This window comes from Suncus etruscus, chromosome 20 (genome assembly GCF_024139225.1).
Source record: "Suncus etruscus isolate mSunEtr1 chromosome 20, mSunEtr1.pri.cur, whole genome shotgun sequence".
NCBI lineage: Eukaryota > Metazoa > Chordata > Mammalia > Eulipotyphla > Soricidae > Suncus > Suncus etruscus.
In genome coordinates, this window is record NC_064867.1 from 28,711,337 (window position 1) to 28,725,615 (window position 14,279).

Sequence of the window (14,279 nt, forward strand, 5' to 3'; positions counted from 1 at the left end):
ACCCTGGATTGCCACCAATCTCATAGGACCCAGAATCACCCTCTATTTCATGGGATCCAGCATCAACGTGATACCATAGGACCTGGGATCACTCTTAATCACATGGGACCAAGGATCATTCCCAGTCTCATGGGACCCCCCAATTGCCCTTAATCCCATAAGTCCTAGGATCACCCCCAATCTCATGGGCCAGTAATGCTGATGCCAGGTCCTTGTCAAGTGTCCCCAACTTCTTCTGGGTGTGATGCCTACCTCGACTTCTGCCTCCCCAAACTGTGGCATCTCAGCTCTACTCCCATGGGCCCCCTTATCTGTCAAATGGTACCAGGCTAGAATACCTGGTGTAGGGGTCCATTCTGGCACCACCCCGGTCATCTGGGTCTACAGACAGCACCTGCGCATGTGACCCTGGAGGGACAGGGTGCTCGTGGGCAAGAGCCTGGCCTTCCGGTTCCACTGGGGAGTTGTAGTACTGGGGTGGTAGGGCTGGTCGATGTTTAGCTTTGGTACACAGTTTTAAGAGTCCAGGGCCACTAGGCCACTGAGCTCTCGAGCGCCCCTCTGAGAACTTAAAAGGGGCTCCTGCAGGGTCCAGAAAAGCTAAGGTGGTCACCAGGAGACCAGGTCCTTTCAAGAAGCTAGAAGGAACAGTGCTGCCCCCACAATAACATGCACATGACTTCCAAATGGCAGACTCCGAGCCCCCAAGAAGCTGACAGCAGAGGGCTTGTCCTTCTGGGTCTACCTCAGGGAAGGGTGCAAAGTACTGAAAGAATACCCCCAGAATGTTCCAGATGGTGCATGCAATATTCCTTGCCCTTACAGGCCTCTCAACACCCAGTCCCCCCACCCCAAGTCCTGTTCCCAGGGTCTGCAGATCCAAGAAGAGAACAGGCCAAGAGATTAAGGCACAGGAGCCAAGGACTGGAAAAAACAAGCTTCTCAGTGGCACATAGAGATCAAGAAGAGCCCAGGGCTGTCCCAGATGTTCCCAGTGCAGCCAGGTGCTCTCTGGTGGCTGGAAATGCAACAGCCAGAGCCAGGAACCAGGTAGTGGCTCATCAGGAACCAGATGGACACACCAGGCCCTGCTGCATTGAGGACCAGCCCTAGTGGCTTCAGAGACAAGACACCTCCCTGCCCACACCTGGAGAGCTGGTCACCCCTCTGCCCTTCGCCAGGGCTCCCAACACCCTCTGTGGCCAGAAAGTCGCCCACCAATGGAGAAGCCCAGCAGGACTAAGATGGAAGGAGTGTGGACAGACAGGAAAGGAAAGTCACAAACTGTCTCTTAGAAAATAAGTTTGTTGGATGGGAGAGATATAGCACAGTGACAGGGCATTTGCCTGCACACAGCCAAACCAGGACCAACGGTGGTTCGAATCCTGGCATCCCATATGGTCTCCCAACCTGCCAGGGGTGATTTCTGAGTGCAGAACCAGGAGTAACCCTTGAGCATCACTAGGTGTGGCCCCAAAATCAAGCAATCAAGCAATAAAAAAAAAGTTAAAAAAATAAAAATAGGGCCGGAGAGATATCATGAAGGTAAGGCGTTTTTGCCTTTCATGCAGAAGGTCATTGGTTCAAATCCCGGCATCCCATATGGTCCTCTGAGCCTGCCAGGTGTGATTTCTGAGCATAGAGCCAGGAGTAATCCCTGAGCACTGCCAGATATGACCCCCCCCAAATTAAATAAAAATAATAAATATATTTAAATTAATAAATAATAATCATTTTTTTAAAAAGGAAGTGCCAAATCCACTCACAGCAACCCATTGGCTAGAATTAAAGCCACATGACCACATCCACTTACAAGGAAGACTGGAAAATGCAGTCATCATTCCAGGCAGCTGTGTCCCCCAACTATGGATTAGAAATGCTGTGTTCCAGAGGAAAATATCTACTGGGTGACATCTATTAGGCTCTGCCAGAGATTGTAAGACTAATTAAAACTAATTAAGACAGTATGCTCCAGCAATTCCACTTATACCGGTTAACCAAAAGCATATTAATAAGGATTTTTTTGATCGCCGCATCATTACAAAAATTGATTAGAAACAAAATCCCTCCCGGGACTGGCAAAATTAACTGCTGGTATGTCTGCCAAGATCATTCTCCCTCCTGACAGGGCAAGGTCCCAGGGCTGTTGTTATGTGGAGACCAGTTATAGAAAGTTGGGTTCCCAGACCAAGGTAACTATCTGCATATAGGCATGCCTGTAGATCTCATGATTCCACCTCCTCGTGTCTCTGGGGAGTAGATGGGGCCATCATAGAAGAAGGGACCTTAGGGACAAAGCAATAACACAGCAATAAAGCGTTTGCCTTGCACAGACCGAAGCCGGACCAATGGTGGTTCCATTCCCAGCATCACATATGGTCCCCGGAGGCGGCCAGGAGTGATTTCTGGAGCACAGAGCCAGGAGTAGCCGCTGAGTGCCGCCAGGCGTGACCAAAAACAAAGAAAGAAAGAAGGGGCTGGAGCGGTGGTGCAAGCTGTAAGGCATCTGCCTTGCCAGCGCTAGCCTAGAATGGATTGCGGTTCTATCCCCTGGCATCCCATATGGTCCCCCAAGCCAGGGGCGATTTCTGACTGCACAACCGGGAGTAACTCCTGAGCATCACCGGGTGTGGCCCAAAAACAAAAAAAAAAAGAAGGGGGATATGCCCCCATTCCACAGAAAGTAGACACTACAGGAGTTTTCATCCATAAAATACATATCCATAAAGGGCTGGAACAATAGTACCATGAGTAAATAAAGTGTTTGCCTTGCACACAGCCAACCCAAATTTGATCCCCAGAATCCCATAAGGTCCCCCAAGCCTGCCAGACATGATTTCTTTCTTTTTTTTAAACTTGATTAATTGATTGGTTTTGGGGCCACACCCAGCAGTATTCAGGCATTACTCCTTGCTCTGCACTCAGAAATCGCCCCGGACAGGCTAGGGAACTATATACGATTCCTGGAATCGAACTGGGTCCCTCCTCATTTGCCAGGCAAACGCCTTACCGTTGTGCTGTCTCTCTGGCCCCAGACATGAATTCATCCGTGGCTGGGTTGTTTTTTTGTTTTTAATCTTTAGAGCCAAGAGGTGGTACAGGGATTCAAGTCTTGCCCTGCATCCCAGTTATCTTGTTACCAAGTCCACATACCATACAGGAACCCCTGAGCACCACCAGAGGGCACTGCTGAGCACAGAGTCAGAAACGGCTTCTGAGCATCACTAGCTTTTGTACAGGACAAAAAACCCCTGCCTTACCCCTGCCCAGCTAGCAGCTGACTCACACTGGGTTGGGAATGCCTTGCCAGCCTCCCCCTTATCCTCCCCAGACAATGCACAGCAAAAATGGGCTCTCCGCCCCCAAATAACCCAGCTTTGTGTTGGGCAAGTCTCAGTCAGGTGATAGCTTCCGGGGTCTGCACCCAGAGAGACTGGAGGTCGCTGGTTCTGCCCTTCTTTCCCGGCTGCCACACTAAAGGTCACTGAGGGACAGGAAGGCCTCCTCCTTCTCTTCCTCCTCCTCGTCTACACCTGGCCTCTGTCCTGGTCTTTCCCCTTGGTTAGCTCCTCCCACCGCTGCCCCCATTAAGAGTGTCACCCAATCTCCTGATAGTCACCATACGTGCCCCACGACCAGGCGCTGGGCTTCAGAAATATCCCTGTACAATTTTTATTGGGGGGGGGGGCACACCTGGCCTCGTTCAGGGTCACTCCTGGCTCAGAAATTACTTCTGGGGCCAGAGTGATGCCACAGTAGTAGGGCTTTTGCCTTGCATATGGTTGATCTAGGATGAACTGCGGTTCTATCTCTCATCATCCCATATGGTCCCCCAAGCCAGGAGCAATTTCTGAGCGCATAGCCAGGAGTAACCCCTGAGAACTACCAGGTGTGGCCCCCTCCGAAAAGAAATTACTCCTAAAGGCTTGGGGGAACATATGGGATGTTGGGGATCAAACCCAGGTCACGTACCAGACAAACACCTACGCGTTGTGCTATTGCTCCAGCCACTGTCCCTGTCCTCTTTCTATCCATCTCCCAGGTGGCAAATCCAAAGAGTCGGGGAAAGGCATCAGAAGCAGGGGCAGGAGGACCTGAGTCCCCAATTCTTCCACGACTGGGGTGACAGCTGACCCACAGAACACATGTGACTTCCTAAAGGTTGGGTCCCTTTGCTCCAGCAATCTGTCCTGGCCTCTTCTGTCCATTCAAAACCTCGACACCGACACCTCCCACTTCTTTGTCATTTTATTAAAAAATAGATCAAGAAAATATACACTTCAATACGCCTCTGGGGTTGGGTGAGGGGACAAGGGTGGTCACAGCCGCTGTCCTGGGGGAGCCCAGGCTTGGGAGAAGGGGGCCTGTGGCGAGCCCCGGGGGTCTGACCCTGGGAGAGCCAAGGAAGGGCCTCATGGCAGGGCAAGGTGAGGGCAGCAGGCAAGGGGGAAGCGGGAGGCAAGGGAAGGTCTTGACCGCCAAGGGAGACGGCTCTGCCCGCAACTCCAGTGCCTCTGCCTGCGCCTCCTGCCTTCACAGAGCAGACCCCATGGGCTTGTATCGCTCAGGCATTGATGGCCTTCCAGCGCTCGCTGTCTGTGCTGTTGATGCTGCCCGTGTGGTAAGGCATGGAGGCCATGTCGTCCAGGTAGGCCACGCCAGCTGAGTCAAACTGGGTGCTAGCTGCACCCACACTTGTCTCCAGGCCATCCCGCCGAGCCACGGCATAGGGCTGCGGCAGATGCACATCAGGTTCCTCGGTCTCGTCCACTTGGCATTTGTAGGAGAAGAGGATCTTGGGTTCCGAGCTGGTGAGAGGAGAGGGACCAGGAGTCAGGGAAGATAACACGCAGGGCCAGCCAGGGAGCAGGGATCCCATAAAGGGCAGGAAGGACAGATGACATGCTAGGATCCTGCCTCAATGCCTCTGTGGCACTGACTGCCCGCTTTTCTCTACCCTTAGCCCCCCAAGCTGAGCCCTCCTTGAGGGGGAAACAATTCCCCAGTTTATAAAAGGAAGCCCGAGGCAAGAGAACAAAAGATGTGTGCAAGGCAACTCCCCCATGATAAAAACCAGGGGAGCTGGAGTGATAACACAGTGGTAGGGTGTTTGGCTTGCAAGCGGCCGACCCAGGATGGACCTGGGTTTGATCCCCAGTATCCCATATGGTCCCCAGGATCACTAAGAGCGACTTCTTTTTATTTTTTTATGGTTTTTGGGCAACACCCAGTGATGCTCAGGGGTTACTCCTGCCTATACACTCAGAAATCACTCCTGGCTTGGGAGACCATATGGGACACTGGGGGATCAAACTATGGTCGGTCCTAGGTCAGCCATGTGCAAGGCAAACAAACTACTGCTCTGCCACTGCACCAGCCCCACCAGGAGTGACTTTTAAGGGCAGAACCAGGAGTAACCCCTGAGCGCCGCTGTCTATGGCCCAAAAACCAAATAAAAACCAAGGCGGGGGGGGGGGGGGGGGGAGCGGAGAGATACCGTGGAGGGCGTTTGCCTTTCATGCAGAAGGTCAGTGGTTCGAATCCCGGCATCCCATATGGTCCCCTGAGCCTGCCAGGAGTGATTTCTTTTATTTGTTTATTTATTTATTTATTTTGTTTTGTTTTGTTTTGGTTTTGGTTTTTGGGCCACACCCAGTAACGCTCAGGGGTTACTCCTGGCTATGTGCTCAGAAGTTGCTCCTGGCTAGGGGGACCATATGGGACACCGGGGGATCGAACCGCGGTCCGTCCAAGGCTAGCGCAGGCAAGGCAGGCACCTTACCTTTAGCGCCACCGCCCGGCCCCCTTGTTTTGTTTTTTTGGGCCACACTCGTTTGATGCTCAGGGGTTACTCCTGGTTAAGCGCTAAGAAATTGCCCCTGGATTGGGGGGACCATATGGGACGCCGGGGGATCGAACCGCAGTCCTTCCTTGGCTAGCGCTTGCAAGTCAGACACCTTACCTCTAGCGCCACCTCTCCGGCCCCAGGAGTGATTTCTGAGCAATGCTGGGTGTGACCCCCCCCCAAAATAAAAAAAATTAAAAAAAAAAGCAGGACACTAGCTCTCTTGTGGGGAGAGGTGTGTCGACATGCTTATAGGGTAGAGAGGTTGCATACACACACACACACACACACACACACACACACACACACACACATACACGTATGTATAGACAGCACATGTGCCAGTTTGTATGTGTTCAAGAGACATGAACAGCCTTCAGACTGTGTCCATATATGCGTGAAGCCCTGGGCATATGCATACATGAATGTGTCTACCATGCGGACAGGGTCAACCAGCCAGCTGGGATGCACAGGTGCACATGAAGGTGCAGTTCCGCCAGTAACCACACGAGGACGCCAAAGACCAAGAACTCGATAAGGCGTTCTGGACCTAGCAGAGGGGGTCCCTGGTCCCTCTGCCCAGCACCAGGGCACTGACCACTCACCCAAAGAAGCCCCGCAAGAAGGCCACGTAGATGAGGGGCGCGAAGAAGCTGAAGTAGAGAAATGTGGTGACATCTACACAGCTGAAAGAGTGAGAGGAGGTATGTCAGGGCCTCACCGCCTAGCACAGCTGTAGCTGTTGGTACAACCCTGCTGGCCAGTCAGCCGTGGGCCTCCCCGAAAATCCTGGGGGGGTGACCACTTACCAGAGCCCCTCGATGATGTTTGCACACAGCAATGCACTCCCCAGGCCCTGCAGCAAGTTCAGCAGCGCCAAGATCCCCGCGTAGACATAGAAGCTTCTGCGAGCTGCAAGTGTCAGGTGGTGAGGGCAAGGACCACATCCTCCCATGCATTCTGTGGGTCCCTAGGACACTCACCCACCGAGCTTCAGGGTCCCCCACCTCAGCCCTCCCACCCAGGTACTGGCTGCACTCACAGGGCAGAGAGATCCGCTCTTTCAGAGGCGTCTTGGGGAGCACTACCACCAGTGAGTAGACCTGGGGGAACAGAAAAGGGTTGAGCAGGACGCAGTACCCAGCACAGGGGCCCCACCCCATCACCCCATCTCATCTCATCCACATCCTCCGTGGCCTCACCAGGAAGAAGAAACAGGAGCTGACCAGCCAGAAATGGCGACCCCCGTGGCCGTAGATGTTGAAATCTTCAGCTGAGAGATGGGCATCAGGGTATAGGATCTCCAGTGTCCCCTGTTGGGGAGACAACATCAGGGAATTCAGCTCCCTGGAAAGCCACCACTCCCAAGCAGCCCCCAAGATTGTGTCCAGGTTTCCCCTCCCAGCCAGCTTGGGTTCCCTAACTCAGCCTGCTCTCACCTGGCTTGGGCACCCTAATAGGATCCCCTAAGAAAGGGGCACCCGAATGCATGTCAGGAGGTTCAGGTAGTCCTGGTTCAAGCTCCTCCTACTGGGTCAATCTTGGCAGAGGTGGGGAAACACAAAACCTGCCTTGTTAACAAAGGTCCCTTTGTTTTGGTTTTAGGGTCACACTCCACAATGCTCAGTGGTTACTCCTGGTTCTGCGTTCAGGACTTGAGCCTAGAGGGCTCAAGGGAACCAACTGGGATGGCAGGGACTGAATCCAGGTCAGCCATGTGGAGGCGACTGCCCGACCTGCTCTGGCCTCAACAAAGAAGCATTAAATTTCAAGATTTCGGGGCCGGAGAGACAGCATGGAAGGTAAGGTGTTTGCTTTGCATGCAGAAGGACAGTGATTCGAATCCCGGCGTCCCATATGGTTCCCCCGAGCCTCCCAGGAGTGATTTCTGAGAATAGAGCCAGGAGTAACCCCTGAGCGCTGCCGGGTGTGACCCAAAAACCAAAAAAAAAAGAAAGAAATTTTCAAGATTGAGGGGCCAGAGTAGTGGCGCAAGTGGTTCCACACGCTAACCTAGGATGGACCATGGTTCGATCCCCCGGCATTCCATACAGTCCTCCAAACCAGGAGCAATTTCTGAGTGCAGAGCCAGGAGTAACCCCTGAGCGTCGTCGAGTGTGCCCCCCCCACAAAAAATTTCAAGATTGCTTCATCACATCCCAGCCCTTGTCCAGGACCAGCAAAACAGTGGCTGCTCCGCCTTCATGAAGCCTGTCCTTGCCTCATCCAGGAAGCCCTCCAGATAGTGCCTGCCCCGTAGCCTACTCACCTGGGTGACTGAGTAAGCCAGGGACAGCACCGTGGTGATGGCCAGTACCCGCTTGATACTTGACTTGCTCTCCAAGTGACCTGGAAGGAACATGCCAGCCGGTCAGTGGAGCCAGTCAAAGTCAGTGGGAACCCCCACCCCCCCCACCCCAGGGGAAGTGCTCTGACCCAGCGGTTCACACACCAAAGGCAAGACCAAGAATGATCACGCTCAGCTCGATGGCCAACAGGAAGAAGCGGGTAATCTCCCACAGGATCTGAACACAGAGTGGGCAGGGGGTCAGGGGGTGCCATGTTGGCCCCCCCACCTCCCATGCATGCCTCGGGGGGTGGTCACACCTTATCTGCCACCGTCGCTGCACTGGAGGTGCTGACCGTCATGGACACCACGGCCCGGGCAATGCCTACCAGCGCCACCACGAACACCTGATGGGCAGAGGGGAGCGGGGTAGGGATGATGATGATCTTGGGGTCCTGTCACCCCAAGATCAGCAGCCAGAGACCCCCTTCCTGCTGGGCCAGCCTCCTGGGCCCACAAACCACCTGAGACTGCCATGGGGTGACCCCGGCTCTGTTGCTAGCTTCTCTCCTCACCAGAGAGAGGCTGCAAACCTGCATGTGACGAGGAAGAGTTCAGAGAGGGGGTCAGGGAGGGTACCTGCAGCTCAGCAGGAGCTCTGGAAAGAGGTTCCAGACAGTGAATCAGGCAAATGGTCCAAACAGAGGGTCTGGGCAGAGGATCTAGACCAAGGGTCCCCAAACTACAGCCCATGAGCCACATAGGGTCTTCCGAGGACATTTATTTGGCCCACTGCATGTTTTTACCGCTCATGCCCGTCCTGCTTAGCTGCCCTTGCCCCAGGCTCACAGTGCCCATGTGTGGGATGTAAGCAACTCTCTCCAATTCCCTTTTTCTCTCTTTCTCTCTCTCTTTCTCTCTCTCTCTCTCCAGTTTCTTCTCTCTCCAATTCCCCGATTCTCTCTCTCTCTCTCTCTCTCTCTCTCTCTCTCTCTCTCTCTCTCTTTCTCTCTCTCCAATTCCCCTTCTCTCATGCCTGCACTCTCTCTCTCTCTCCTCTCTCTCTCCCCCACAGTTCCCACTGAAATACTGGTAAATTTGTGGATTTAACTTTACTTATTCTTCATTTTAAATATTGCATTTGTTCCCATTTTGTTTTTTACTTCAAAATAAGGAATTTGCTGTATGTGCATAGGAATTTATTCATAAGGATTTATTTTTCTTTTTGGTTTTTGGGCTATACCCAGAGGTGCTCAGGAGTTACTCTTGACTCTGCACTCAGAAATCGCTCCTGGCAGGCTTGGGGAACCAATATGGGATGCTGGGAATCGAACCCAGGTTCATCACATGGGTCGCCCACGTGCAGCCATGTGCAAGGCAAATGCCCTATCACTGTGCTATCTCTTCGGTCCCAAATGTTTTTCTTTTTGTTTTCTTTTGTTTTGGTTTTTAGGTCACACCCGGCAGCACTCAGGGGTTACTCCTGGCTCTATGCTCAGAAATCACTCCTGGCAGGTTCGGGGGACCATATGGAATGCCAAGATTTGAATCACCATCCTTCTGCATGCAAGGCTTTCTCCGGCCCCTCCCCATATGTTTGTTTGTTTTTTTCAACTATAGCCCAGTCCTCCAATAGTGTGAGTGATAGTGAACTGGACCCTGTTTAAAAATTTCAAGGATGCCTGGTATAGACAGAGGGTCTGTGCAGCAGGTCCATTCAGTGGGTCTAGACAGAACGTCTAGACAGAGGATCTGGGCAGAAGGTCCAGGCAAAGGGTCTGGGCAGAGGGTTTAGAGAGCAGGTCTGGCAGAGGTCTAGAGAGTGGATCTAGCAGCGGATCTAGATAGAGGGTGCAGACAGAATCTGGGCATAGGGTCTAGATACAGGATCTGGGCAGAGAGACTGGACAGAGGGTCTGAGCAGAGAGTACAGGCAGAGGATCTAGACAGAGGATCTGGAAAGAGAGTTCAGGCAGGGGCTCCAGGCATTAGGTCTGGTCAGAAGTTCTGGGCAGGGGTTCTGGGCATAGGGTCCAGGTCTTGGTAAGCAAGGGACCCAGGTAGGAAAGGTAACAGCACAGCAGGTCCTGCCCCAGCGTCAGCTCCCTTCGTCCAGACCCCAGTTCTGCATTTGATTCGAGGATCCCTCCACCACAGCTGCAAGGACTAAGGCTCAGCCTTCTACTGCAGGGGGGATAATGGACCCCTGGGAGTCTCCTTATATCAGAGCCAACACACATGGTACGGGTCAGGGAAGGGGTACAACATCACCCCAGTACCAGCCCTGCTCACCACAAGGGGACAATTCCCTGGGTTGGCCTGCTGCAAGCAGCATGCAAAGGCTATCAGTTCTCAGATACAATATAAACTCAAGAGGCCAGCGTGTGCACAGGAAAACTAGCCCTGGCCCCATGAACCGCAACTGTACCCACAGACTGGTACTGGGCACATGAGCTCAGCTGCATTTTCTAGTTCAGCCCTGATATCTCCAGTGGGCCACACTGCAGGGCCACTGACTGGTGCAAATGCCAGCAATGCCCAAACCAGACTGGATGTCTGTGCCAGAGGCTTCAGGGGGGGAAGTATGTGGACAGACGGACAGTCAACGGGAACCCACATCAAGTATACCCCTGCTTCTTCCCTCTCCAAAATTCCCAGTTATCCTTCCCCATCTACCCCTCCTAGCTCCAGGGTGCTAGATTTCCTGCTCTGAGGATAAGCTCTGAAACCAGGCTCTGAGGTGGACCAGACAGAAGGCATCCACAGCAACTCTGCATGGGTGGAGGTGCTCTCTGCTGGCCCTGGCCAAAAGGTAGAGGTGTTGGCTCAGATTTGTTCTTTGCACTCTCAGCCACCCAGGAGGAAGACTCATCTGCCAACAAGGCCAAAGGACCACAGAAGAACAGGGACAAACAATATCATTAAATTCCCTAGATCCAGCCATAACTGAAGCTGGTTTCTTTACAGAGGCCAGCAACAACCCTTGCCTGGCCCCTACCATCACTCCTGCCAGCTGGAGCTGGGCTTTCTGCCCACCCAATCCACGGGAACTCACCAGAATGTAGAAGGTGATAAAAATGGGGCTGGAGGTCACGCGGATCTTGGCCCGAGCTAATGGAAGCTTCCAGAGCAGGAAGATGAAGAAGAGCACGTTGGGGATGAGCAGCAAGAGGTCCCAGTAACGCACCCTAGTAGATGGGGACAGAGGGTGTTCACTAGAGGACTGGGGTCCACCTTGAGCCCTGCAGAGCACACCTACCAGGAGAGCCTGCCCACCCCCAGGCAGGGTTGGGGGCCCCTCACCGTGATGAGCCGATGTCCACATAGAGCAGTAATAGACAGCGGTGGGGGTCACTGATGTTGGCCACAGGGGCCGTGCTGCTCCCATTGGCCCAAATTCCTTCCAGGGTGTCCATCCCACCAGCAGCTGGGCCTGGGAGAGGGAAGACACAATCAGCAGGTCCCAGGGAAGCACAAGAAGAGATTGTAACACCCTGGGCAGAAAGTGAGGGTGCAAGTAGCAAGTATTGCCTTGTATGCAGCTGACCTGGGATAGACCCAGGTTTGGATTTCTGGCATCCTGTATGGTCCCCTGAACCTGCCAAGAGTGATTTCTGAGTGCAGAGCCAGGAATAACTCCTGAGCGCCACTGAGTGTGGTTAAAAAAAAAAAAAAGTGGGGTACAGGGCTCCCCTGTGTGTCCCCATCCAAGCCCTGGACAGGGCCCAGTTCCCAGAGGTGTGTGCTGAGCACACAGTCATTTAACATCACCCCATTTTGTGTCAGGAATCCCTGGGGCCCTGGAGCCTGAGGCAGAGGTGATCACAGTGCCCACCACATAAGGAGGGCTCCCCACGGCCTCTCTGACCCAAGCCTTGCTCTGAGCACCCCCAACATGTTCAGAAGTAGCTCAGGGCTGAGTGCAGGCTCAGGGGAGTCCAGTGGTCACTAGGAATGAAGCAGGACATCATTCTGATCCGAGTCCCCCAGTTCCCATTGAGGTCACTGTGAGAGGCTGAGGAGGGGCTCTCCAGCCAGGTATCCACAGACCCACCAGAGAATGGACGGTCCAGCATCCAGCCCAGAGAGATGCGAACAAGGGGATGAGAAGCTTGTTATGTACGTGGCCAAGCCCGGTCACCGAGCACCACCATGATTGACCCAGAGTACACCCAAAGGGATTCTCCCACTCCTAGTCCTATGCACCTCCTACCTGACAAAAGACTCCACCCCTGGGGACCAGAGAGATAGTGGGTAAGGCACTTGTCTTACATGCAACTGACTGGGACTTGATCACTGGCATCCCATTTGGTCCTCCAAGCCCACCAAGAGTTTATTCCTGAGTCCAGAGCCAGGAATTACCCCTGAGCATCACTGGGTATGGCCCAAAAAACAATAAAAAGAGGGGGCCTGAAAGATAGCATGAAAGTAGGACATTTGGGGCTGAAGAGATAACATGGAGGTAGGGTGTTTGCCTTGTGTGCAGAAGGACGGTGGTTTGAATCCCGACATCCCATATGGTCCCCTGAGCCTGCCAGGAGCCATTTCTGAGTGTAGAGCCAAGAGTAACCTGAGCGCTGCTGGGTGTGACCCCCAAAAAATAAAATAAAAAATAAAAATAGGGGCCGGCGAGGTGGCGCTAGAGGTAAGGTGTCTGCCTTGCAAGCGCTAGCCAAGGAAAGATCGTGACCGGGTTCAATCCCCCAGCGTCCCATATGGTCCCCCCAAGCCAGGGGCAATTTCTGAGTGCTTAGCCAGGAGTAACCCCTGAGCATCAAATGAGTGTGGCCCGAAAAAACAAAAAATAAATAAAAATAAAAATAAATTAAAAAAAAATAAGGCATTTGCCTTGCCTGCAGGATGATAGTGATTCAAATACCGGCATGCCATATGATCCCCTGAGCCTGCCAGGAGCGATTTCTGAGGATAGAGCCAGGAGTAACCCCTGAGCGCTGACAGGTGTGACTCCCCCCCCCACCAAAAAAAACAAACAAACAAAAAAGAAAATGGCTGATGGCAGGGCACATGTGGTCATCCCAAATTTGATCCACCTATCTGCCAATGCTAGTCTCACACTGATAAGTCTGATCTGTCATTAAAAAAAATGTCACACAGCTCATGGACTTGGGAAGGCCTGGGTGGCCCTTCTGGCCTTGCCACATATTTGTCGTGTGTCCAGTGTGAGTCACTTCCCTTCTTGAGTGTCACAGCAGCGTCCTTCCTACCCAGCAAGACTGCTGGGAGGCTCAAACCAGACCACAACAGTCACAAGAAGCACTCCAAGTTGGCTGCTTCCAGGGCCTGGGGGCCCAGCCTGTCACTTGCCAGGTTCCCTTGTCATCTTAGGTTTCTCACTCAGGCTAGAGCCCTTTACTTGGGACAGTAGGGGAGCTACATTTCCAAACATTCCCAGGTGATAGCGCTGCTCTGCAGTCTGGGAAGCATCCTACGGAGGCTCAAACCCCAGTTAAAAAAAAAAAAAAGTTGTTAAAATAAAAAAAATTAAAAATGGGGCCGGAGAGATAGCACAGTGGTGTTTGCCTTGCAAGCAGCCGATCCAGGACCTAAGGTGGTTGGTTCGAATCCCGGTGTCCCATATGGTCCCCCATGCCTGCCAGGGGCGATTTCTGAGCAGATAGCAAGGAGTAACCCCTGAGCACCACCAGGTGTGGCCCCCCCCAAAAAAAAAAATTAAAAAGCAGATAGCATGGAGGTAAGGCATTTGCCTTGCATGCAGAAGGATGGTGGTTCAAATTTCGGCAACCCGTATGATCCCCCATGTCTGCCAGGAGCGATTTCTGAGCGCAGAGCCAGGAGTGACCTCTGAGCGCTGCCAGGTGTGACCCAAAAGCCAAATAAAAAAGGACCTCATTAAAAAGCAGAGAAGCCAAGATAAATAAAATACGTAGCTCCCACTTCCTGTGTGCAGATCTAGGACCAGAGTTTAAACGTTTGGAAACCTGGGGCCAGAGCAATGGCGCATTGGTAGGGCGTTTGCCTTGCACTTGGTTAACCCAGGATGGACCTCGGTTCGATCCCCAGGCATTCCATATGGTCCCCCAAGCCAGAAGCGATTTCTGAGTGCATAGCCAGGAGCAATCCCTGAGCATCACCGGGTGTGGCCCAAAAAATAAAATAAAATAAAAT

The 14,279-nt window shown here is 52.9% G+C and overlaps 1 protein-coding gene across 1 annotated transcript; it reads right to left on the reverse strand.

The window, feature by feature from the left end:
- Positions 1–4,232: 4,232 nt before the first annotated feature.
- On the reverse strand, positions 4,233–11,562 carry TPRA1 (transmembrane protein adipocyte associated 1). Its single transcript, XM_049766537.1, has 10 exons — positions 11,436–11,562; positions 11,188–11,320; positions 8,453–8,539; positions 8,298–8,370; positions 8,115–8,194; positions 7,048–7,158; positions 6,888–6,948; positions 6,655–6,757; positions 6,451–6,531; positions 4,233–4,808 (listed from the first exon to the last, which is right to left on the reverse strand). Exons 1-10 carry the CDS (start codon positions 11,546–11,548, stop codon positions 4,565–4,567), a joined length of 1,086 nt encoding a protein of 361 aa, XP_049622494.1. The 5' UTR covers positions 11,549–11,562; the 3' UTR covers positions 4,233–4,564.
- Between the last annotated feature and the right edge of the window lie 2,717 nt (positions 11,563–14,279).

Excerpts from the sequence above, each read along its gene's own strand:
- TPRA1 (XM_049766537.1), bottom strand. The coding sequence starts at position 11,548 with ATGGACACCCTGGAAGGAATTTGGGCCAATGGGAGCAGCACGGCCCCT. Across the intron at positions 11,321-11,435 it reads GTGGACATCGGCTCATCACG|GGTGCGTTACTGGGACCTCT; the intron begins GTGAGGGGCCCC and ends CCCATCTACTAG. Across the intron at positions 6,949-7,047 it reads GCTCCTGTTTCTTCTTCCTG|GTCTACTCACTGGTGGTAGT; the intron begins GTGAGGCCACGG and ends CTGTTCCCCCAG.